Source organism: Suncus etruscus, chromosome 18 (assembly GCF_024139225.1).
Source record: "Suncus etruscus isolate mSunEtr1 chromosome 18, mSunEtr1.pri.cur, whole genome shotgun sequence".
NCBI classification, from domain to species: domain Eukaryota; kingdom Metazoa; phylum Chordata; class Mammalia; order Eulipotyphla; family Soricidae; genus Suncus; species Suncus etruscus.
In genome coordinates, this window is record NC_064865.1 from 29,382,337 (window position 1) to 29,408,541 (window position 26,205).

The window sequence follows — 26,205 nt, forward strand, 5'->3', positions numbered from 1 at the left end:
GGTCATTTGAAGACAGTAGTTCTTGTCTACATATCTTGGGAGACTTGAGAGTGGGTCAAGTGATTAGCTATCAGTTTAAGAATAGTTTGAGAATTGTTTCTTGAGTAGGCCAATATAGTATAACAGAGAAAACAATTTCAGCCCTTTATAGGTTCCTTAGAAAACCTGAAGAAGATAGCAGTGGGATGCAGGTGCAAAGTCATCCCTGTCTCTTCTGTTATATTTATTTATTTTTTGGGGGAGGCCACATGCTGTGATGCTCATGGGTTACTCCTGGCTATGTGCTCAGAAATTGTTCCTGGCTTGGGAGACCATATGGGATGCTGGGAGATAAAACCATGGTCTGTCCTAGGTTAGCACGTGCAAGGCAAATGCCCTACCTCTTGCACCACAGCTTTGGCCCCAAGCTGTTATATTTCTATAAAAAGTTGGTAATTACTTGGGCCAATTTTCTCAGAATTTCTCATAGGTGGGACTCAATGATACACAGCAAGATAGCAATAAAGGTAACACAAGGAGAGAACTGATCCTTATAAGTTTGGGGTGGGGTTAAAAGGAGCATTGATGTGTGGTTTCATTAAGTCAAGCATTGATTAGTATACTCTGATAGGATCTTTATTTCACATACTCCTACAGATGTTGGGCCTGAAGTTTTGTTGTTTTTTTTTAAACTATTGTTAGTATGTATAATAAGATAACTATCTTGAATTGTTAAAAATAAAAAAGGAGAGTCATTGGTATTTTCAGGGGGAGGGAAAGGGTACACTAGTGTATACGTAATTCCTGGAATTACATATACAAGTAATTATTATAGCACATCACAGTAACTCAATCAGTCCCCCACAAAAATAAAAAAAATATTTTTCTAGCACTGTAGATTTAGCTTCCTTAAATAACATAGTAAGGAAGAAAAAAATATTTTGCTACTTATCTAGTTCAAGGGGAGGGATAATTTAATAGTAAAATATAGTTTATTGTGCAGTTTTAAAGAAAAACATTTTATAATTATAGGCTGATATTTAAGCGGATAACATGAGTAAAGAAGACACATCTTCTCGGGAGGAAGTTCCTCTCTCTTCAGAAGAGACAGCCCCTTCCGTTTCCGAAGATAATCGTCCACTTGGGCAGGAAGGAGAGATCCCACTTTTGGAAGAAGAAATTACTCATCTTTCAGGAGAAGAGGTTCCCACTTATACAGAATTCTCTGAAGAAGGTAGCACTGTTCCTTTCAAAAAAGTTTCTGCTAGTGATTATCTAAATCTCCTTCCTTCTGATGAAAAGTTAGTTATTTCAGAGAATGATGATGGTGACTTGAGCTCTTTTAAAGTACGAGCTCGCCCTACTCCTAGACTGGCTCAGTCAATGCTTTCTGAAGTGGTTTCTCAGTCATCCCATAGATCATCCAAGTATCGCAGAAGTGTGAGCGGCCTTACAAATGTACAGGAAACTTTGAAAGAGAAACAGGTTTGTCTAATTAAGATTTTTCTTGTGTCTCACTATAATTTAAAATAAAATATCTTGGCATGTTTTCTCACCAATAACAGTCCTTTCATGATTTTCATTCTTCAGGCAAGATACAGAGATGCAAGAGAAAACCGGAAAATGAAAATTGACAATTTACACAGATACATATTTGAAGTTCTAGCTGAGACGCTTGGCCTAGATGTTGTAACTGTTGAAGAATTAATTTTGGATTGCCCATCTGTAAGTTTAACTCATTATTAAATTGTTTTTTGAGGAGTGATTGGTTTAAAGAATAGCATGCTTTAAGGAATAAAGAAGTCATGGACAGCAAAGCATTTAGAAAGAAAACATCGGAGTGTTACTGACTAAAGAATCTATAATTATAGTTAGTTATTTCTAGTTATATTTACTTTGGGGCGGAGAAAGAAAAAATAGAAGAGTTAATAACTAGAATTGGACTAAAATTACAAAATAGTTATAGAAGTTAAAAGAAGAGACAAGCACAGGCTGGTATAGTTGTATTTTAAAATAGATTATATTAAATAAATATGCAAAAATATTCCTTATTATTTCTTAGTAATTGGTGGGGGGGAGGGATTGGGCCAGACCTACAGGTATTCAGGTAGTATTCTTGGTTCTGTGTTTAGGAGTGATCCTTGATGGTTCTTGGGAAGTATATGCAGTGCAAGGAGGCATTAAATATGGTTTACTGTATGACTGTCTTTCACCCTATATTACCTGTCTAGCCCCCCATTCCTTGCTAATTTTGGAGTTAGTTAGTCCACATTCTAACCTTACCAATGATGTACCTACCTCAGTGTATTTTGCACAATCATTTTGATACTCAGTTATTCTCTTAAATCTACAATGTGATAAGGATGAAGGGATGTAAAAATGGCCCAACCCAGGACTTAGTTCATTTTACTCTAGTACCCTCAACATTTTAGTGATTATTATTTTCTTTTTTATTTAACAGCTGGATGCATTTACTTATTTTTTCATGAAAGATGGTTGTAAGACTTTGAAAATTTTATATCAAGAAGGAGATGTACCTAGCATTGGTAAGTACTAGTGAACTGTGTTTGCAGCTAGTTAATAACTATTAAAAGTTCAAGGTATCTTTTCTCTTAGACAATTCACTATTTATAAAAACAGACTAGAACTTTGTAGTATGTCTTGAATGACTTAACAAAAAATTCTTATAGACCTAATTACTTTCTCCTGGTGAATGTCTGTTCTTTGCTAGAATTTATTGATTTATTTAAATTAATTGTATTATGCTTCACAGTTTAAAAATAATATTGAAGTCATTGTTTTATACTTCCAGTGCTTCTATACCATTCCACCTCCAACGGGTCAGTATGCTTTCACCATTATTTTATGGTTCCTTTTCCCTCATCTCGTTCGCACCATCATTTTTTCTTTCATTATTTTATTATTTATTTTTATTTTTGTTTTTATTATTTTGGTTTTGGGGCTACATCAGGCAGTGCTCAAGTGTTACTCCTGGCTCTGTGCTCAAAAATCACTCCTGGCAGGCTCTAAGGACCAAATGGAATGCTGGGGTTCAAACCCGGGTTGACCGGGTGCAAGGCAAACACCCTACCACTGTACTATCACTCTGGCACCAGAACATCAGTATTTTCACTGCAATTTAGTTTTATGCTCCAAACACAGGTGGAGTCTTTTGTACTATGTTTTTAGATAACTAAATATAGTGTGAAGCCACTTGAAAACTCAACATTGGCTCCCTAAAGTCCTGAATTAGCATTTGTATCTGCTATAACTGTCTTATGAAGCTTATGTGGCTTATGTAGCTTCCCCTGATATTCACATTATTCCTGAAAACAACGAAGACTGTAATAGGCTGCTCTTTGTGTAAACAGCTAGGTATATAAGGAATCACTTATAGATCACTTAGTCTCCTGTTTCTGTGGACTTTACCTTCAATGTGTTCTTCCAATTAGTTTTTTTCTCTCTTTCTTCCTCTGCTGTCCTTGGCAAGAGTCCTGTGTCAGGCTTGCCTAGTATTATAGACTGAAAATCAATATCCCTATTATCAGAGCTCTACTCAGAATTTCATACTACTTACTGCTGCCAAGTGTTCTTTTATTGTCCTTCTAATTATTAGATTGGGCCCGAACACCTCATTGATCCTTTAAAATCTTATAGTAAATGAACCCAAAATCTTAGCTTCCATTCTTCCAAAAATATTATTCCCTTTAAAATAAGTTCCTGGGGCAGGGGAGATAGTACAACGGTAGGGTGTTTGCCTTGCAAGCAGCCAACCCACGACCAATGGTGGTTCGAATCCCGGCATCCCATATAGTCCCCCGTGTGTGTGCCAGAAGCGATTTCTGAGTACAGAGCCAAGAGTAACCCCTGAGCACCACCTGTGTGACCCAAAACCCAAAACCCAAAACCCCCAAAAGAAGTTCCTTATAGTGTTTATGTATCACTATCATTTCTGAGCTCTTTTGCATCTCTCAGAAAACATTTTTCTCTCTACCCAACCAGGACTGCCATTCTTTTGGATTACTTCTTGCATTCTTTTTTCTATAGAGTCATTCCAGAATGTTTCAAACCACACCCAACACTGTTCAAACTTCAGTCTTGCACTATTAAATATAGCACTCAATTATGTCCTTCCATTTTCACTGAATACTAAAATATACCTTTTTTTTTGTTTGAAAAATAGTTACTTCATAATTTGTGACAAGCTCCACTCTATGGGTTTTCTGTCTTCCACATTTCCTCTCCTGGGGTAATGTTTTGTGGTCCAGTTTTTTATAACTTTATTAGGAATATTATGCAGGCATCAGGAGAGATGAAGTCATGAAATTTTCCTATACTTTGATGAACATGGATTCTGTTATGCTGAGTGAAATAAGTCAGAGGGAGAGAGATAGATATAGAACAGTCTCACTTAGCTATGGGTTTTTAAGAAAAATTCAAAACATTATTGTAACAATGTCCAGGGACAATAGAGATGAGGGCTAGAAGGAATGGCTCATGATATGAAGCTCACCACAAAGAGTGGTGAGTGCAGTTAGGGAAATAAGTACACTAACAACTAGCATGACAATGTTAATGAATGAGAGAAGTAGAATGCCTGTCTTGAATACAGGTAGGGGTGGGGAATGAGGGGAGTTATTGGTGATGGGAATGTTGCACTGGTGAAGGGGAGTGTTCTGTTTATGACTGAAACCAAACTACAATCATGCTTTTAATCATGGTGCTTCCATAAAGATTTTCTTCAAAAAATAAAATTACAACTATTGGGATTGGGGATATAGAGTCATCATCAGGGGTATCTGTGATGTTCCTTGCATGTATGAAGACTTAAATTAGAGGTCCAGTATCACATAGTCTACTCCAGTACTACAGCGTATAACTGGTGGCACCCAGCACTCTGGGCTAGAGTAACATTGTGTTGCATCATCTGGCTAGAACACTGACCTAGTTAGCCAAGTATTGCCAGGAGTAATCCTCGGATCCCGTGAGTATTACTTGAAAGAAAGAAAGTAAAACAATAGCAGAAAACAGACAACAAAATACATTTCAAAGAAAAAAAAACTTATTTAAAGAAAGCCTAAAGAATTAAAAGTCTTGGGCTGGCATGATAGTTCATGGATAGATTGCATGTGTTCTATCCTCGGCATTACACAGAGTCCTGCATGCTAGTGGGCATAAACCCTAATGGATGGCAACACTGTGTCCTCTGGCCCTCATATTGAGTTGTCTATCCTGACTGGCTAAGTATCTTCAAGGGAATCACTCACTCCTCAAATAAATCTTATTCCCATTTATTGAATAAGCATTCCTTGATTAATATCCTGCTGTAATTTCTTTGGGATAGAGAGAAAATCGCACAAATTATTATATTATATGTAGTTCTATATAAAATATATGTAGAGCTAGAGATATATAGAGTGGGTCCATTTTATAATTCTATTATGTGTTGTAGTCTATTAAATTCCATGGTATATAATATATTAAACTATAATTATTTTATATTAACATTTTATACTATCCTCTTTTCCTTCCTACTAAATTTCCCTGCAATTAAATTTTAAGCAGTTGCATAGCATTTTATTAAGTTGCATAGCATTTTATAATAAGTATTCCTTTAAAAACTTACCTTCTAGTATTAGTATCTATGTTGTTTATCTTTCTACTCCTTTAAACAATGCTTCAGTGGAAATCTTTGGAACTAATTCAGTGTAGAATAGGAAAACATTTTAGAATAAATTCTCAGGAGGATAATTTTCAGTAAAAAAGAATGATTTCTTAAGCATAATTTTTGCTGCCTACAAAAATAATATACCTGTCGGAGTATATATTTTCCATATATCTTTTATGCATGTGCTAATACACAAATTTATATTAATATTTGTAATTGAGCATGTAATATATTTTATTCTTGACTTGCTTTTATGCACTTGACAGTGTAAGGTTTATTATACTAAACATAAAATATTATTATCTCAGGATATATTATGATTTTTTAAAATTTGGGACACACCCACTGGCACTCAGGGCTTATTCCTTTACTCCTGGATCTAAGCTCAGAAATCAGTCCTAGAAGACTTGGGGGAACCTGCTCTGGGGATCAAACTGGGGTTGGCTTTGTGCAAGGCAAATGCACTACCCACTGTGCTATCACTCCAGCCCCTGTAATTGTGATTTTGAGAAATCCATTCCCCTTTGAGTTTAGGCTAGCATCTTCTGTTTGGATCTGGCACAGGCAGAAACTCCCTTTCAGATCACATTTGAGTTATATGACTTCTTGAAATTCATTGCCAAAGGTGCCCTACTTTCCTATTTCGTTCAACTCTATCAGCCAGGAATAGGTTTAGCTATAAATAAAATAATTCCTAACAGTTGTCTCAACATATCCAAGGTCTTTTCTTCTCTCAGAACAAGGTGTAGCTGGCAACTATCATGACAATGATAGTGAGTGAGAGAAATAGAATGCCTGTCTTGAATACAGGCAAGGAGTGGGGGAGGGAGGAAGTTGGTGGGCATTGGTGGTGGGAATGTTGCACTGGAGATGTGGGGGGGGGTGTTCTTTTTTATAACTAAAAACCAACCACAAACTAGAAAAAAACTAAAAAAAATTACAAACATGTTTGTAATTATGGTGCTTAGATATTTTTTTGGGGGGGGTCACACCCAATGACTCTCAGGAATCACTCCCTGCTCTGCACTCAGAAATCACCCCTGGCAGGCATGAAGGGCCATATGGGATGCCAGGATTCAAACCACAGTCCATTGTGGATTGGCTGCATGGAAGGCAAACATCTTTCCTCTGTGCTATCTCTCTGGTTCCTTAAATAAAGATATTTTTTTTAAAAAAGAACAAGGTGTAGGCAGTGTCTCAGGCTCAAATACCCAGAAATTTATTGTCTTTCTATAACATTGACATGCTATCATTTGTATCTGTTTTCCCTACTTGATTACTAAATGCTTGAGTTATCAATTCAGATTCAAAGCACTTTGGAAAAAGACCTAGACATATCTTAACCTTTGCTCAGGAAAGAACAATTTTAGATTATTTAATTTTTATGGGTTTTAGGCCCAAACTGTGCATATGACGACTTAGGGAATAGAAAACTGAGAAAGCATGTATATTTTATAAATGAAGCCCAACTATGAACATGTTTGAAACTATGGTGCTTAAATAAAGATATTATAAAAAAAAGAAAGCAGGTACAGTTATGGGAATTTATCCATTGTTGAATGTGATAAATTCAGATTCTCTAATCAAGAAAAAGGGGGAGGATATAAACTGTAGGTAAAACTCTACTAGCCTCCATTTGAGCATATTGCCTACAAACCATGCTTCAGGTGTCTTTCCTACAAGAAAAATAGACTCTAGATTCTACTAGCAAAAAAAGAAATATATGGGTCATTAACAAAATTTGGAACCATCTGAATGATCAGTCCTTGGGAAAGACAGGAGGAGAATATTTCCTAGAATTTATCTTAACTTGACATCACTTTAATCCTCTTGTATCATTATATGGCTCCAAGATTTATGCTCATGTCAAGATTCCATTTAGTCTAGTTTTCTTGCATTCATCCTGCAGGACTCTCAGGCTGGTGTCCTTCTAAATTAAAGAACAGGAAGAAACATCCATGCCTAAAGGAAGAAAGACCTGGGCAGACAAAATTTCTTATGGTTTTATGAGGGGATTTAAAGATATTTAAAAACAATATGTTAAGCGACTTATAAATAGGAAATATGGTTTTTTTGCATATTGATATTGTAATAAGCCAAATTCTTGTTTATTAATAGTGTTATTTGGGGCTGGGAATTTTGGAGCCACACTCATCAGTGCTCAGGATTTGTTCCTGGCTCTGTGCTCAAGGATAACTCCTGGTGGTCCTCTGGGGATTGTATGTGGGTTCTGTAGATAGAACCAGGGTTGACCACATGTCATGCAAGCCCCTTAACCCATATACTATCTCTCAGATCTCTTAAAAAAGAATTTTAAAAACATTAAATATTTATAATTAAGTGTTTAGTTGTTATTGAAATTAGTTCAAGGAAGGAATAAGTTGGGTGTCATAAATATATTTAATTGGAGACTAAATCTTTAAGGAATCAGTGAAAATCCTGTCTTTTTATGTGGGATTTGAAAATTTTAGGTATATAAAGGATCTGGGGTGAGGTGTAACAATTGGTGAAAGGTCCTGTCTGAAATCAGGCCAAAGGGAGCAAAACTGCATAAGAATTATAATTATTGGCATCATTTTGGTTAACTATATTTGTTCACGATCATGTTGAAATTTTCTTTGAATAAAGTAAGGCAAGAAACAAATCTATAGGAATCAGAGCAATAGCACAGTGGGTAAGGGTGCTTTCTGGATTCAATCCTAGCATCTCATATGGTCTCTGAGCCTGCAAGGAGTGATTCCTTGGTGCAGTTGGGTGTGGCCCAAAAACAAAACAAACAAAAAAGAAAAATTATATAAAATCACAACAATCTAACTTTTTTGATAAGGTATTTTATAGTGTGTTGTTTTTGATTATTTTCAGAATGTGGCCGAACTATTCCTGGAGTGAGCAAAGGAGCAAGAATGATGCGACTGTATATAGATAGTGCACCAGAGTCAATAAAAGGAACTTGTGTATTTTTTGTTCGCTGTCACAATGATATTCCTATAACTGTTAAAAATATTTATGAGGTATGTTAAAATTTATTATAGTTATTGAACATTTTTAGTTTCCTTGAGCTATTATTAACATCCAACATTAGGTATGTTTAAAGCATGCTAATTGTGAACATATTGCAAAATGATTATCAAAATTATTAATACCTCTCTTACTTCACATAAACCCCTTGTCTTATGTTTTGGTGCATGTGTGGGGGAAGTGAAAAGGAGAGATATATAAAAACTACACTCATAGAAATATACGTTTTATTGACTCATAATATATCATATCACAGAAATATATAATGCATTATAAATCTAATAATAATACTAAAGGTTAGAGCCCTAAATTTTATTCAGTTGTAACTGTACATGTGACCTGCATTCTACCATTTCCCCTAGACCCCAAGTCACTGGGAAATAGCTATGTAAATACCTGTAAGTATACTCCCAAATTATATGTATTTGTTTTTGGACCACACCCATAGTTTCTCAGGGACTATTCCTGTCTCTTGGATTCACCTCAGTCTGTAATAGGAGACCATTGGACATGCTGGGGACCAAACAGGAGTGGATACATGCAAGCAGGAACCTTAACTTCAGTATTATCTTTCTGGTCATCCCCCCAAAAGTATTTTAAAGTTTTCTGTCCATTTATTTTATTTTTGAGAATTAAGATGTTTACTTTTCACATATTTATAAGCTTTTCAGAATTATTCCTGTTACTGATTTTAGTTTTGGAAAAGATACACGGTATGATTTCTGTCATTTTAAATTTGCTAAGACATTCTAGTGACCTATCATCTGTGTCTTATTTTTGTTTTGGGTGCTACACCTTACTCAGGGCTTACTCATGAATGTGCTCAGGAATTTCATCTGGCAAGTTTCAGAAAACTGGCTTCATAACATAAAATTTTTGCATTGAGAATGTCCTATGCTTTATGTTCTGAAAAAGAAAGTTATTTTTATTGAAGAATTATGATTTATAGTATCCTTGACAAAATTGTTTTATACTTGCATTGCTGATATGCACCATGCCCATTACCAGTGCCAATATCCCTCCAATGTTATCCCACAATTCCTTCTTAACCTCTTAAATCCCCCTTTGTATTCTATACCCAGTTAACAATTCTTTTTTTTTTTTTTTTTGGTTTTTGGGTCACACCCGGCAGTACTCAGGAGTTACTCCTGGCTCCATACTCAGAAATTGCTCCTGGCAGGCTCGGGGGACCATATGGGACGTCAGGATTCGAACCAATGACCTTCTGCATGAAAGGCAAATGCTTTACCTCGTTGCTATCTCTCTCCCCCCCCCCCCCCCCCAGTTAACAATTCTATTGAAAGTAGCTAAGGGTTTTAGTTCTATTGGGTACTTTTTAATTCCTTGCTTTATCTTAAAGTACAAACATGTTTAAAATAGGTCTATATTCCACAAGTATCAAGTAGTCTATATTCTTAAAATTATTTTTAAATTCTTGAGTCACACATAAGAATACACCCTCACTCCTGGTTCTATGACTGGGGTTCATTCCTGGCATGGCTTGGGTCCATATTTAGTTGGGGATCAAACTCAGATTAGCTACATGTAATGCAAACATTCTATCCACTGTACTATCACTCTAGCTCTGTATTTGTTTTTGTTTTTTTCTTTCTAACTTGTTGAATATATCACCCCACTTTCTCCTGGTTGGTGAAATCTACTGAGAACCTTTTGGGGTCTCTCTTGAAAGTTACAAACTTCTCTGTTTGCTTTTAGAGAGTGTTTTTGTCTTGCTCTTGATCACTTTCTGTATTTGAAACCAAATTGAGTTTCAGACTAATTAGGTTTAACCTCTGTTATCTGTTTATCTGAAAATTGTCACTGTTATTCTGTAGAGATTGCATTAATGCTGTATAATGCTTCTGGGAGTATTGCCATTTTGACAACGTTAATCTTCCCAATCAGTGAGCAGAGGATATTCTTCCATTTCCTTGTGTCCTCTTTTCTTTAAGTAGTGTTTTGCTGTTTTTTTTTTTTATATGTTTTATTTTTCATTTTTTTTTGTTAAGAAGAAAAAAGTAAAGTAAAAGTAAAAGAAAAATTTAAAGTGAAGTAAAGGTGGGGCCAGAGAGATAGCATGTAAGGGCATTTGCCTTGCATGCAGAAGGACGGTGGTTCAAATCCTGGCATCCCATATGGTCCCCCTGAGCCTGCCAGGATTGATTTCTGAGCGTAGAGCCAGGAGTAACCCCTGAGCACTGCTGAGTGTGACCCCCCTCAAAAAAAGTGAAGTAAAGGAAAAAGTTAAAAATGTTGATTTGTGATGATGGTTTCCTATTTTTTTTTAAGGGCTTCAATAGAAGTTCATATGATAGTTGGCATATTGCTTGGCTGAAAAGTGTGTTTGTCAGTTTGGGGGCCAACCTTGCAGTTCTCAGTTTTATTTTTAATGTCTTTATCTTTTTTATATAAAATCTTTTTTTTTTTTTTTTTGGTTTTTGGTTTTTGGGCCACACCCGGTAACGCTCAGGAGTTACTCCTGGCTATGCGCTCAGAAGTTGCTCCTGGCTTGGGGGACCATATGGGACACCGGGGGATCGAACCGCAGTCCGTCCAAGGCTAGCGCAGGCAAGGCAGGCGCACCTTACCTTTAGTGCCACCGCCCGGCCCTTATATAAAATCTTTATTTAAGCACCATAATTACAAGCATGATTGTAGCTGGGTTTCAGTCATAAACAGAACACACCATATCACCAAAGTCACCTTCCCACCACCAATGCTCCCTCCCTCCCACAAAGAGTGGAGCCAGAGGGATTCCTATGTTTTTAACTTTTCTAATTGAGCAGGATAGGCATATGCCATATGTTGAGTGAGTGCCATACTCAATGCCACATGTTGGGAAGTTTCTCTTATTTCTTAAAAGTTCTATTAATGAATTGTAAACTGATTTCAAGGCTGTGAATTTCCTAAGCTGTTGTCTGCCCATAAAGCTCTGTATCATTATTCAAACCTGAAGATAATTCAGGGTAAAAAAATCTAGCTGAGTAATGTATTCTTAGTAAGTTCATTTCATTGAGATTATATACTCTATCCTTTCATGCTCTACTGGCTCATAGAATTTTTTTTGATAGATCTGCTGTACACCTTCTAAGATCTCTTTTGTGTTTAAGTTCCACTTTTTGGTCTTGCTCCTTTCAATATTCTTTATTTTTTTTCATTTTAAGTTTGATATGTTTTGCTCACTGGATATAATTTTAATAATTAATGTACTAATTTAATATGGAGTTTTGCTCACTGGATCTAATTTTACTGAGTCTGTTTTCTTTGGGCCTTTCGGGTCTTGGTACATATATATTCCTCAACTGTAGGAAATTCTTATCAATGACTTCTTTAACTATTGTTTCTTTATCACGGTTTCCTTCTTTCTGTACAGGGACACTATTGGTTCTTAAATTGTTCTTCTTGAACTCATCCCACAGTGTTTTGATTTGCTGTTTTCTTTCTTTTCATACTATTTTCACCTTCTGCTCTTTCCCATGGTTTTCTTCTCACCTTGGATCTCCTTGGTCTTTTGCTCAGCTGCCTCTATTCTGCTGGTCAGAGCTTCTCTTGAGTTTTTTTTTTTATATCGCCTCCTGTGGTCTTCATTTCTGTCATTTCTAGTTGTAGTTTTCTCATTTCTACTTTTATACTTTCTTGTGCTTTGCTCACTGTCTGTGCTATCATTTCTTTAAGTTCAATGATCATCTTAATCATGGTGTCACTAAAGATATTGTCTGAGTGTCTTTACCAAGCTGGTTGGTATTTGTATCTTTGGTCATATTGTTTTTGTTCATTGACTTTGGTGGGTTTCTGTGTGTTTTCCTTATTGATTCTAGTGTTCTTGCTGTACTGGAAGTGAGACCTTATAGTTAGATCCCCTGGAGTGGTGGAGCAGCAGACAGATGGTCAGAAAGGAGTTGTAGCATGGGCTTTGAGTTTCTGACATCAAAACATACATTAATTATATATCTCTTTATGTTGTAGCAAAACATCATTTTTAGTGAGCATAGTAAGGTGAGGATAATGTTGCTGTAGGGCAACTGAAGTTTTATGAGAAAATAAAATCATCATTATGCTTAAAAGTCCTAATAGAAATACCTGTAGTGCCCAGGAAAAGTCAGGCAATCAACTGGTTATCCAGTTTAGCAAAACCAAGAGCCTTTGTCAACTTTCACATCCTTAGCTAACTCTCTGATACTCTGTATTTTTGCTTGTTAGACTAAAACCAGACAAGTTGAAGCAGCATATATTTCTTTTTTGTTTTTTCTTTCTTTTTTTTTTTTTTTTTTCTTTCTTTCTTTCTTTCTTTCTTTCTTTTTTCTTTCTTTCTTTCTTTCTTTCTTTCTTTCTTTCTTTCTTTCTTTTCTTTTTCTTTCTTTCTTTCTTTCTTTCTTTCTTTCTTTCTTTCTTTCTTTCTTCTTTCTTTCTTTCTTTCTTTTCTTTCTTTCTTTCTCTCCTCTTCTCTTTCTTTCTTTCTTTCTTTCTTTCTTCTTCTTTCTTTCTTTCTTTCTTTCTTTCTTTTCTCTTCTCTCTCTCTCTCTCTCCTTCTTTCTTTCTTTCTTTCTTTCTTTCTTTCTTTCTTTCTTTCTTTCTTCTTTCTTTTTTTCTTTCTTTCTTTCTTTCTTTTTCTTTTTCTTTTTTCTTTCTTTCTTCTTTCTTTTTCTTTCTTTTTCTTTCTTTCTTTTCTTTCTTTCTTCTTTCTTTCTTTCTCTTTCTTCTTCTTTCTTTCTTTCTTTCTTTTTCTCTTTCTTTCTTTCTTTCTTTCTTTCTTCTCTTTCTTTCTTTCTTCTTTTTCTTTTTCTCTTTCTTTCTTTCTTTCTTTCTTTCTTCTTTCTCTTTCTTTCTATATTTCTTTCTTCTTTCTTTCTTTTTCTTTCTTTCTTTTCTCTTTCTTTCTTTCATTCTTTCTTTCTTTCTTTTTCGCTGTCTCTTTCTTTCCTTCTTTCTTTCTCTTTCTTTCTTTCTTTCTTTCTTTCTTCTTTTTTCTTTTCTTCTTTCTTTCTTTCTTTCTTTCTTTCTTTCTTTCTTTCTTCTTTCTTTCTTTTCTTCTTTCTTTTTTCTTTCTTTCTTTCTTTCTTTCTTTCTTTCTTTCTTTTTTCTTTCTTTCTTTCTTTCTTTCTTTCTTTCTTTTCTTTCTTTCTTTCTTTTCTTTCTTTCTTTCTTTCTTTTTCTTCTTTCTTTCTTTCTTTTTTCTTTCTTTCTTCTTTCTTTCTTTCTTTCTTTCTTCTTTCTTTCTTTCTTTCTTTTCTTTCTTTCTTTCTTCTTTCTTTCTTTTCTTTTTCTTTCTTTCTTTCTTTCTTTCTTTCTTCTCTTTCTTTCTTTCTTTCTTTCTTTCTTTCTTTCTTTCTTTCTTCTTTCTTTCTTTCTTTCTTTTTCTTCTTTCTTTTCTTTCTTTCTTTCTTTCTTTCTTTCTTATGTACTTGAGTACTACAAACAGAGCTCTGCATGATTGCAGGTACCTTGGGGAAGGTAGTGAAACAGCTATCCAGGTGAGGCAATAGCATATGTCACCTGAAAGATTAGCAGAGATTTAATTAGATGTTACTTGTCCACAGATTAAAAACCACCGAGGAGGAAAAGGAATGTGTCCACAGCTAAAAGATATATTTTAAAACTTTACCACATTCCATTTTGCTTTTAAATAACCTTTTACAATAAGAGCCAATACAATTATGAATTTGGGTACATAGAAACTTGTACCTTTGTAGGGAGTGGAAAAATTATAGTATTAACGGTAGCTTATACGTAGGTTTTCTCCAATTTTAGGAGCTACTTTAACAGCAGTGTTATCAATAGAGAAAATGGGTGTCTCATCCTTATAGTTTCTGGGGCCTTTCATATAGGTATTAGGTAAGACCTAATTGATTCACCCTAAGCTCTGGAGATAAACAAAAGTGAGACACATTAACAAAAAACCTTGGCCATCTCTACCCAGATATTCTGGTTCATGTGTTCAGACAGGGATTGTTAATTGAAATGGTCTGAGAATTAGGAGTCACTGAGATAACAGCAAGAGCCAGCACAATGGTGGCCCCTAACTTTGGGTTCCATATCATATATTCACAGATTTCAGTAGCTTTCAGCAAACCCCATATGATAAATGATACTGTTTGTATCTGTTGAAGCTTTAATAGCTGGCACTGTAAAAGCAAATCTTTTTTCTGTGTGTGTGAGGTGGAAAGAGGTAGGGTGAAAAAAAAAAGTCTTTTTAATCTAACAGTTCTAGAGACCAGCCTTAGGCAACATGGCTGGAGAGGGCAGTCCTGGCAGCAGTGTCCCCACCCCTTCCATATTAGCATTGACTGCTGTACTTTCCCAGCTTATGAAACCTTCTGGCATGCATATTACCAGAATCAAAGTCACTTTCTAGTGACAGATATGCTTGACACAGAGCCATTATCTTAGAATCTACGCTGTCCGTGGTTGTGGGTGAGGTACTTGACCACCAAATGCTGGTCAGCGTTCTGAACCAAATGCAGTTAACATATATGATTCCTCAGGATCTACAGGATCTACTGCTGAGGGGTATGAATGACTTAAGAGTGGAGGAATAAGGTGGTGTGGTCTCTGTTCCAGCACCACAGTGGCAGTCTCCACAGGGGCTTCTTCCTAGACCTCAGAGTAGTCATCACTATTATCAGCTAGTTCTTTCAGGGTCTATCTTAGTTGCTCCAAGACGTAAGCTATGGTGGCCAATGAGTTAAAAAGCCAATGAGGCATTAGCTTGTCTCTCTTATGTGCTTTCTGGGTATTTTTACAGATCTTATTCCAATTTTTTAGATCTGTTGGGAACCATGGATTGTATTTCAAAACGTTACATATATATATATGTATGTATATACTCATGATGTACATTATACCATGCTGTTTTAATGACTCAGCTTTATAATACAGTTTGAGGTTGAGAAAGTGATACCTTCCATTTCCCTCTCCTCAAGGATTTCTTCAACTATTACTGGAGTTTTATTGTTTCATATGAGTTTTAGGAATGTAAAAATTGTAATGGGTGGGGCTGGAGAGGTAGCATGGAGTTAAGGCCTTGCAATCAGAAAGTCGGTGGTTCGAATCCCGGCATCCCATATGGTCCCCTGAGCCTTCCAGGAGCAATTTCTGAGCATAGAGCCAGGAGTAACTCCTGAGCACTGCCGGGTGTGACCAAAAACACAAAACAAAACAAACAAAAAATTTGTAATGGGCATCCTTATAGGGGTTGCATTACCTTTGTACAATGCTCTGGAAGTATTGTCATTTAATTTAATTTATTATTATTATTATTTCTTTGATTTGGGGGACATATCCGGTAGCTCTCAGATGTTACTACTCACTCTGCACTTAGAAATCACTCCTGGCGGGGAGGGGTAAAAAAAAAAAAAAAAAAAAAAGAAATCACTCCTGGCAATCTGGCTCTGGGGACCATATGGGATGCTGGGGATTGAACCTGGGTTCTACATGCAAGGCAAACACCCTACCTGCTGTGCTATTACTCCAGCTTCAATATTGCCATTTTAAGGATGCTAATCCTCTCAATCCATGAGTAGGGTATGTGTTTCTATTTCCTTGTACCTCTTATTTTTTGAAGCAGTGTTTTGTAGTTTTCTTTGTGTAGTTCTTTCAGCTCACCTCTTTAGTTAGGTTGACTCCAAGATACTTAATTTTCTGAGGCACAGTTGTGAATGGGATTAGCTTTTTTTAAAAAATAACTTCTCTTTCATTATTTGTACATAGAAAAGTCATGTATTTTGACGTATTAATTTTGTAGTTTGTATTAATTTTGCAGTTTTGTAGTTTGTATAGTTTTACTATACAAATATATTTTTCTTAGGAGCTTTTTGGTAGAATTTTAGGATTTTCTAAATATTGTATCATGTCACTTGAAAACAGTGATAGCATGACTTCTTCCTTTACTATCTGGATGCCTTGATATCTTTTGCTTGCCTGTTTGCTATGGAAAGTATATTAAGCTATAATGAATAGAAGTAGTGAGAGTGGGCAAATACCTTGTTTTGTGCCAAATCTTAGAGGAAAGGCTTTAAATTTTTCCCCATTAAGTTACCATGTTTGCTTGGCACCACTTTTGTTTGCTTAGCGCCACCACCTGGTCTCCAAGATGAGGGAATGTGGACTCACAAGCAAGATGCCGTGGATCCCCCATTGGAATGGAACCATGTTTAAGGAACCTGGGATCAAAGGCATGTCCAAACAAGCATAAATCTTCAGTATTAAGATGATACAAGTCCAAGAATTTTGGAAACAAGCCCATTCTCTTCTAATAATTGCAAGGCCAATCTTGACTTGCATTCTTCTGATTGAAGGTTTTCTAGTCAAATAAGTTTTTTGCTTAAGTCTTTCCTTTACTGCTGTACTGGAGAGGCATTCTGGGAGAGGCATTCTTTCTAGGGACTCTGTCATTGTTTTGACTAGGATATGTCTTGAGTCTTTATTTGGGTCTCTTTTAGCAAAATCCTTTGAGTTTCCTGAATCTGGATGCCTATACTCTCCAGCTTTGGGAACTTTTCAACAATGATGTATTTGATTTTCACTACTTTATTGACATTGCTTTCTTGTCCCTCTGTGACTTAAGTGTTCCCTTAGGATTCATCCCAAGGTTCTCTTGCCTACTGTTTATTTATTTTTATCATTTATTTCCATCTTCTTCTGTTGCTTTTGTGCATTTCATCTTGGAAATCACTGATTCTGTCCTCAGCAGCTATTAGGCTAGTGTTGAAGTTTTTCAGTGAGATTTTCATTTCACTACCAAATTAAAAAAATTCTCCTTTTAGTTTTCTCATTTATACTCATATCCTCTTATGTTTTACTGTTTTTTTTGTTTGTTTGTTTTGCTCATCTCTGAATTCTTTTTCAGAGAGATTATGTTTGGTGGATATTCTTTGTTGAGATTTCAGGACTGCTATCTTCATCTACCTCCTGTGATTAGGTTCTGTACTGGTTTTCCATGGTGCCTGTGATAGTATGGGGGGGGTGATTCTTCCCAATACACTATTAATGTCCCTCCTACTGCTAGGGAGAATTTTGAGGGAAATTTAGTGGGTGGTGGTCTCTTCTTTCCCTTTCAGACATTTCCTTCTAATTTAGAGTTCTTGTGTGATTCTTTCAGCCTCTTGTGCTAATTCAAGGAATATGATTTTTGGCCCAATCCAACTGCTACTTTGTAATTAGGTTTTTTTTATTCCCACTGCACTTTTGTGGATATTTTGGGGAGTGTTGATTAAAGTAAGGACTAATAGTCTGCTTGCCTAACATAGTAGGTGTAGCCACTCTACCCTGCTGAGTGTTCAGTATGAGAGGCCAAGGTGGGTACCTTATGGGATATGGGGGGAGAGATTATCTGGTGTCCCTGTTGGCAGCTTCCTCCTAGCTCAAAAGCCTTGATTTCTGCTATATTGAACCTGTTGGTGAAGTCAAGTATAGGTTCCTTTAACTGTGGTCATATAGGACTATTCTTTGAGTTGGGTTATTGGCTTTTAGTACGTTGTTAGCTTGTTAGCGAAGGATTTGGGTGCCACAAGGACATTTGTGGGGAAGTTTAGCCCCATTGGGATGTTTTAAGTGATGGCTGCCAGAATTAGTGGCTCACTCTGAATTTATGGCTCCTGCTGTGCCTGTAACTCAATCTCTTTTATAACGTAGATTTTTTTAAATCATTGCTGTATGTAGCATTGTGTTTTTGTTTGTTTATTTGGGGGACATATTGGTGGCAGTCAGGGATTCTTCCTGGCTCTACATTCAGGGATACTCTAGATAGGGATTGGAGAACATACAAAGTGCCAGGGACTGAACCCAAGTCAATTGTGTGCTAGCCACATGCCTTATATTCTGTACTATCTCTGGCCCAGTAACTGTAGCTGACTGTTTTCTCATCAAGCTTCCAACAGTTTCATTTACTTTCATATTTTCTACATATTTTATTCATTAAATATGAATGAATAGACATCATTAGTTAAGATTAGTTAGCTAGTTTAGATGCTATCTACTGACTTTTCTATATGGAGAAAGAGGATGTAGCTCTTCTATTTTAAATACACCACTCTAGCTCCATCCCTTATTTTTCATTTCTCCATTCTTTTAAAAACATTTATTAATCATTTTTCCTTAGCTAAACAATTATTGTTATGATTATGTAAATGCAATCACAGATGAGCACTATATCACACCAGGGGTTTTCAATGTGACTCTCAAGAGCTCTCCAGGAGATCTGTGAGGTCAAAACTATTTTTATTTTATTACTAAATTGTTATGTAGCTTTATCTCTGTGTTGACATGAGAAAACTATTGGCATCTTCTCACAAATCAAGAAATGTTCTCTGATTTTAATAGAGATTCTTATAATCCATTGCCACACACAGTAGAGCAACAATCTTTATTGTCTTAAGTTGAAAACTTTTTTTGAGGGGGTGCAAACCTGGTTTAACTGATGGCTTACTCCCAATCACTCCTAGCAGGGCTCAGGGAGCCATGTGGAGTGACAGATTGAATCCAGGTTGGCCACATTGCAAAGCAAGCACCCTACCCCCACTGTTCTGTGTCTCTAGTTCATTTATATTTTTTGGGACACCACACCAGATGGTACTCAGGGGTTACTCTTTGCTTTGTTCTCAGGGGTTATTTCCGCAATGGCTCAGGGCACCATTTTGGGTACTGAGGATTGATCCTGGATTATCAGTGGCGTATAAGGCAAGCACCCTATCCACTGCACTATCTCTAGCCCCCAAGTTAACAAATTTTTTTGTTTGTTTTTGGGGTCACACCAAAACAGTAGTCAGGAATTACTCCTAACTCTGTGCTTGAGGATTACTTAGTGGTGGATTTTGGAGATCATAGGAGGTACGTGGATCCAACCAGTGTTGGCTGTAGAAAAAGTCAAGTATCTTATTCATTTACTCTCTATCTTGGCCCCTCCAAGCTGACAAATATTTTAGTCCTAATTCATTAGTTTGGGAGTTTCATGTCACTTGTATTTATTTATTTTATTTACTTTTGTCCTTTTTTGGGGGGGCACAACTGGTGACGCTCAGGGATTATTTTTGGCTACATGCTCAGAAATCGCCCCTGGCTTGGGGATCATATGTGTTGCCAGGGATAGGACCCAGGTCCATCCTGGGTCAGCTGTGTGCAAGGCAAATGCCCTACTGCTGCTCTATTGCTCTGAACTTGCATTCATTTTAGATATCACACTTATGGATAAGGAGCTTTTGGTTACTAAACTTCTGATTACTTGTGACTGATCATTTTTCCTATGTAAATTTCTGACCAGACGGGTAGTTTTATTAAAGTGGGCAGGTAATCCCTTACTTTAATAGAAAAATTTTAGACACTAGCAGATTATTAAAGAATTTAGTTCAGTTCTCTCTACCTTGAGATGGCATTAGATTTCACAGGGTAAGGATTCATCTCACTTCAGATATCAGTCATAAACCCAGTCATAAAGCTATGACTCACTGGCTATGAATAAGAGCTTCCTATTGACCCTTTCTGAGTTTGACTTGCTAGAACTTAAGGAACTTAGAAACATTGTATTATCTAGATTACTGGTTTATTTGAAATTTTGTAACTCACCAACAAACCAGGTAAAAGAGACAATATAGGACACAATATATAGGAGAGAAGCCAAGTGTCTAGGAACTTTAGAACTTTCAACTCCTATCATTTTGAAGTTTTTAAGGGAACTTTCATTATAGTTACAAGCTTGACTAAATTATTGGTCATTGGCTCTTTATTTTCTTCAATACATTTCCCCCCCTAATTTTTCAATTATACTACTGTTTCACCATGTTGTCCATAATACAGTGATTTAAGTATTAAATGTATGAATTCCAATTACTACCAGTGTGACCTTCCCATCACTGTTGTCCCTGATTCCCCACTCACCACTATAGACTACCTCACTGGCTATATTTATCAGTCCCTCTCCCCTCCTTAAAGGTCAAGTGCGAGGTTGAAAGTTCCAACATTCTATTTAGATGATTGGTTTCACTAGCTAAGAGTTCCCAACCTGAGGTTGCTAATATAATGACAAAACATTAAGATAACAAAAGACGCACTGGAGAGAAAGCATGGAGGTAAGGTGTTTGCCTTGCATGCAGAAGGACGGTGATTCGAAACCCGGCATCCCATATGGTTCCCCGAGCCTGCCAGGAGCAATGTCTGAGTGTGGAGTCAGGAGTAACCCCTAAGCACTTGGGGTGTGACCCCAAAACAAAACAAAACAAAACCAAAAAAAGATAACAAAAGACATCATTTATCATTCTTAACTAAGGAAATTCCAAGGTTTTGTAGAGCTGAGTTAGAAACCTTTGAGGAAAACAAAAGACAAAGGAAAAACATATTTCTATGAGCTGGGTTCCTGATAGAGTCTTCTGATCTCTGTTCATGGACATCATTCCTTTGAGAATATGTTGTAGACTCAGTTTCTTTTCCTTCATGCTGTGTAGCTCAGGGCCACAGCTTCTTCCCTATATAGAAATTATACTTCAAGCAGTGATTGAACAAATATGTTAGTGGAGCACAAAATGTTGTTGATTTACATACATTTGTTTATTTGTATTCAGGGGTTACTCCTGGCTGTCTGCTCAGAAATAGCTCCTGGCAGGCACGGGGGACCATATGGGACACTGGGATTCGAACCAACCACCTTTGGTCCTGGATCTGCTGCTTGCAAGGCAAACACCGCTGTGCTATCTCTCCGGGCCCATATGCTACTTTTTTTTTTTTTTTTTATAAAATGTACTGTTGCCTTTGCATATTATAATTTAGATGGTTATTTTCAGTTCTTTTATTAAATGAGGTATAATCAATTATGCCTTTTATATTTGAACATGCTTACTGCATAATTATGACAAATAAGCAAATACCAAATATTTTTTAGAAATTAAAATCAACTCCTTTTTAAAAATTTTAACTCCTTTTTTACTCATATAAATCTTTACAAGTTTGCATATACTGAGAAATAACAAACTATGAAAATATAAAATGTTTCAATCACTCCAAAATTTTTTCTTATGCACATTCCAGCAAGATAGTCCCTCATGCTAAACTTTAGGAAATATTGAATGTGCTTTATCATCTAGCAAAGTTTTATCATCTTAACAAAGTTCTGAAGTTTAATATAAAGGAAAGTACATACTGTATTTTTTGTCTATTTTTTTAATTTACTCATGTTTATGCAAGTAGGCAGTAGCTTATCACTTTGTATTACTAAGTTGTATCCCATTTTATAGATAAATGACAATAGAGTAAAGGGGAAGAGTAGAAAGACAGATGAGAAATAACTGAATTTAAGGCCTGAGCCATAGCACAGTGGGTAAGGCATTTGGCTTGTATCCAGCTACCCACGTTCGATTCCTAGAATCTTATATGGTTCTCTAAGCCTGCTGGGAGTGATTTTTGTCTAGCACACTCTTGGTTTCAGAGTATAGTGAAAAGGAAAGAAATTGAGTGGAGGAGGAGTAATACAGATTTGAAATAATGGGGGACAGGAATTAAGGGGACTCAGGTGCATTGGTGTGTTAAGAAAGAACAGAGCTAAATATTCAAACCACACAGTCAACAACAATGAAATTATGATACCCAAATTTTAATAAATAAATTTAAAAACAGGCCTGTTATGATGACAGGTGGTGGTGTTGGTGGTGGCGGTGGTGGTGGTAGGGATGGACTCTGGTAATGTTGGTGGAGGGAGGTTGACACTGGTGGTGGGTTTGGTGCTGAAAACATTGTATGTCTAAAAGGTAACTATTAATAACTTTGCAAGTCACAATGCTTTAAATAATAATACAAATAGTGTTTCCGAAGATGGCAAGCTTTGAATTTTGGGTTCGGTAATGAACTTGAGAACATTGGTGGAGGAAAGTTCACACTGAAAATGGGATTGGTGCTGGAACCATGTATATGTAAAATTCAACTATAAGTAACTACAAATCATAGTGCTTTAATTATGAATTTTTAAAAGAAAATAATCATAATCTAGAAACAAACTAAATTAAAAGTAGTTGAATTGAAGAAATTATAAATAATTACATTTTGAAAACCTATTTTTTTATATAATTTTTATTGAAAACCTCTTTTAGGATGTGCTATTTACTAATTTGGATGCTTCAAATGGACTCCTAGTTGGAATTAAGAACATGCTGTCAAGTATATTTCTACCAGCTATTCTTGCAACAAATAATTGGGGTGCTTTAAACCAATCCAAGCAAGGAGAATCTGAAAAACTCATTTTTATTGATACTTTCAATAGATACCTTTCATTTTTGGATGGTAAGTACAAAATTTAGTATTTGGAAAATTATTAAAGTAGGGAAGTCAACAGTTCTTAAATATTAACATTAGAGAAATTTTATCTTAACAGGTCTCTTTTAAAAGCAAGTTATATATTTTTGAAAGGTCTTTTTTAAAAAATAAATTTTTAAAGGAATCACCATTAGATGCAGTTACAAAGTTGATCATGACTGAGTTTATAACAGAAGGTATTAAAAATGCTTGATATAGGGGCTGGTGCACAGCAATAGGCGTTTGCCTTGCATGCGGCAGATCCAGGATGGAACTGGTTCAATCCCCAGCGTCCCATGTGATCCTCCTAGCCAGGAGCGATTTCTGAGCACATAGCCAGGAGTAACCCCTGAGCGTCACCCGGTGTGCCCCTCCCAAATGCTCGATATCATTAATCATCAGAGAGATAGAAATCAAAATAATAATGAGATATATCTCACACCACAGAGTCTGGCACACATCACAGAGAACAAGAACAACCAGTGCTGCTGTGGGGAGAAAGGACTCCCATTCACTGTGAATGGGAATGCTAATTGGTCCAGCCTTTTTTAAAAGCAATATGGAAGGTCCTCAAAAAACTAGAAAATAGAGCTTCCATATGACCCAGCAATACAACTTTTAGGAATATATCCTAGGAGCCCAAAAAGACCATTCAGAAAATTCCTTTGCATCCCTATATTCATCAAGGCATTATTCACAATAGCCAGAATGTAGAAACAACCCAAGTGCCTGAGAACTGATAAATGGTTAAAGAAACAATGAATTTCTATGCAGCTGTTAGGAAAAATGAAATGATAAAATTGCCTTATTTTTGCATGGATATAGAGACTATTATGCTGAATGAATTGAGCCAGAGGGAGAGGAATAGACATAAAATAATTCCACTCCTTTGTGGGATATAAGAAAAGAAAAAAAAAAGATAGTATGGTGATAATATTAAAGGCAATAAAGATATAAGAGCTAGGAAGACCAGTCTGTGGTCTGAATCTTCCACAAATAGAGAGTGCAGTTAGGCCAGAGAAGGGACCAATTACGACAATGATAGTTGGAAATGATCATTCTGGACAAGAATTGGGTGCTGAAAGAAGATAAAGTGATAGGCATGATACGCCCTTACTACCAAACCACAGTGTTTAAAAGGATGGGGTAAGAAAGAGAGAGAGAGAGAGGGAGGGAGAGGGGGGAGGGGGAGGACGAGAGGGGGGAGGAGGGAGGAGGGAGGAGGGGGGGAGGAGGATGGGTGAGGAGGAGGGAGGGAGGAGGAGGAGGGAAGGAGAAGGAGGGGGAGGAGGAGGGGGGAGGGAAGGAGGAGAGAGGGGAGGGGAGGAGAGGGGGGAGGGGGAGGGGAGGGGGAGGGGAGGAGGAGAGGAGGGAGGGGAAGGGGAGAAGGGTGGAGGAGGAGAGTGGGGGAGGGGAGAAGGGAGGAGGAGAGTGGGGGAGGGGAGAGAGAGGGGAGAGAGAGGGGAGAGAGGGAGAGAGGGGAGAGAGAGGAGAGAGGGGAGAGAGGGAGAGAGAGAGGGGAGAGAGGGAGACAGAGGGGGAGAGAGGGAGAGAGAGGGGAAAGAGAGGGGAGAGAGGGAGAGAGAGAAGGGAGGGAGGGAGAGAGAGGGGAGGGAGGGAGAGGGGAGAGAGGGAGAGGGAGACAGAGAGGGGAGAGAGGGAGAGAGAGGGGAAAGAGAGGGGAGAGAGGGAGAGAGAAGGGAGAGAGGGAGAGAGGGAGGGGGAGAGGGGAGAGAGGGAGAGAGAGGGGAAAGAGAGGGGAGAGAGGGAGAGGGGGAGAGGGGAGAGGGAGAGGGGAGAGGGAGAGGGGGAGAGGGGAGAGGGAGAGGGGAGAGAGGGAGAGGGGAGAGGGAGAGGGAGAGGGGAGGGAGAGGGGGAGAGGGGAGAGGGAGAGGGGAGAGAGGGAGAGGGAGAGGAGAGAGAGGGAGGGGGAGAGGGAAAGAGGGAGGGGGAGAGGGAGAGGGAGGGGGAGAGGGAGAGAGGGAGGGGGGAGAGGGAGAGAGAGGGAGAGGGGGAGAGAGAGGGAGAGGGGGGAGAGAGGGGGGAGAGAGAGGAACTTTGGTGGTGGGAAATGTGCACTGGTGAAGAGTGTCATATATTGCATGACTGAAACTCAAAAAAACCTGTATTATGAAAAAATAAAATAGCTGTATTATGAATAACCTGGTAACCACCATGTTTTATTAAAGTAATTAACAATTAATCAAACAATTAAAATATTCCATTGTAGCAGCATTCTCATTCTGAATTATTAGTGAACAATTTAGTCATATTTAAAAATATTAATTTACTTTTTAAATGTTCAGTTTTATTACTTCTTATTATATATCATTTATTGACCTTATAAGCCAAATCACTTGCATTTTAATTATATTTTCATAAGGTATTAGACCCCCAACAGTTGATTAATTATAGCTTGAAGCCTTATATTGACATTAAACACCTCTTAACAATATTGTTTCCTTTTAGGAGCTAGAATAAGTATTGAAGGAACAGTTACATTAAAGAAGATAGACAATATTGATTTTTCCAAACTTCATACTTTTGAAGAAGTGACTGCCGCAGCTAGCAATTCAGAAACTGTTCGTCACCTAGAAGATGTGCTAATGATATGGTACAAACAGATAGAACAGGTGAGTTGGTTAAGTGCACTGAAATGAGTCAGAGTTCTCAACATACAGTGTTTGAGACATTGCATTTGGTCTTTGAAAGTAGTCTTTTGAAAGGAGTCTTCAAAGTTCGTTAGAAAACTAAGACTCTCTGACTCTAGTGCAAAAGTCATAGGTCTCTGTGGACCACAGACAATTTATTTAAATATAGTTCTCATTTTTATGTGGAAGCTATTGTTTTAGAATGAAATAATGAAGAATGAAATAATGAAATAATTTTAGAATGAAATAAATAATGACTTAGCAAGAGTCAGAATTTAACCCTAGGACTTTCTGAATGATCAGGAAAGAATACAATGAAAAGACTATAACTTATTTAGCTATACACTAAATAGCTCCTGAAATTCAGTGGACTTGTCTTATGTTTAAGATTCAAACTAGGGTCACTCATTTCAGTAGTATAGTGGCGTGTCTGTAATTCTCTGGCCAAATCTACTCTGACAGTATAAAATGTAATAGTGTAATTGGATATATATCAGTATTCTGAGGACTGTAAGAGGACTCTAGGAACCAACTCATAGAAAATTGGTTCTTGAGCACAGGACAGTGAGACCAGAGAAGAAAATCACTGGCTAAGAAAGGATGAAATAGAGGAAGGGGAAA

At 37.0% G+C, this 26,205-nt stretch overlaps 1 protein-coding gene across 1 annotated transcript in view; it reads left to right on the top strand.

Annotated features, from left to right (window-relative positions):
- Positions 1 to 1,251: 1,251 nt before the first annotated feature.
- Positions 1,252 to 26,205, top strand: part of DNAH8 (dynein axonemal heavy chain 8) — a 406,635-nt gene continuing 381,681 nt past the window's right edge. The window contains 6 exon segments of the mRNA XM_049765310.1: positions 1,252 to 1,464; positions 1,570 to 1,704; positions 2,441 to 2,525; positions 8,510 to 8,658; positions 22,732 to 22,921; positions 25,403 to 25,566. Of these exon segments, the coding sequence (XP_049621267.1) occupies positions 1,363 to 1,464; positions 1,570 to 1,704; positions 2,441 to 2,525; positions 8,510 to 8,658; positions 22,732 to 22,921; positions 25,403 to 25,566 (825 nt within the window). The 5' untranslated portion in view covers positions 1,252 to 1,362.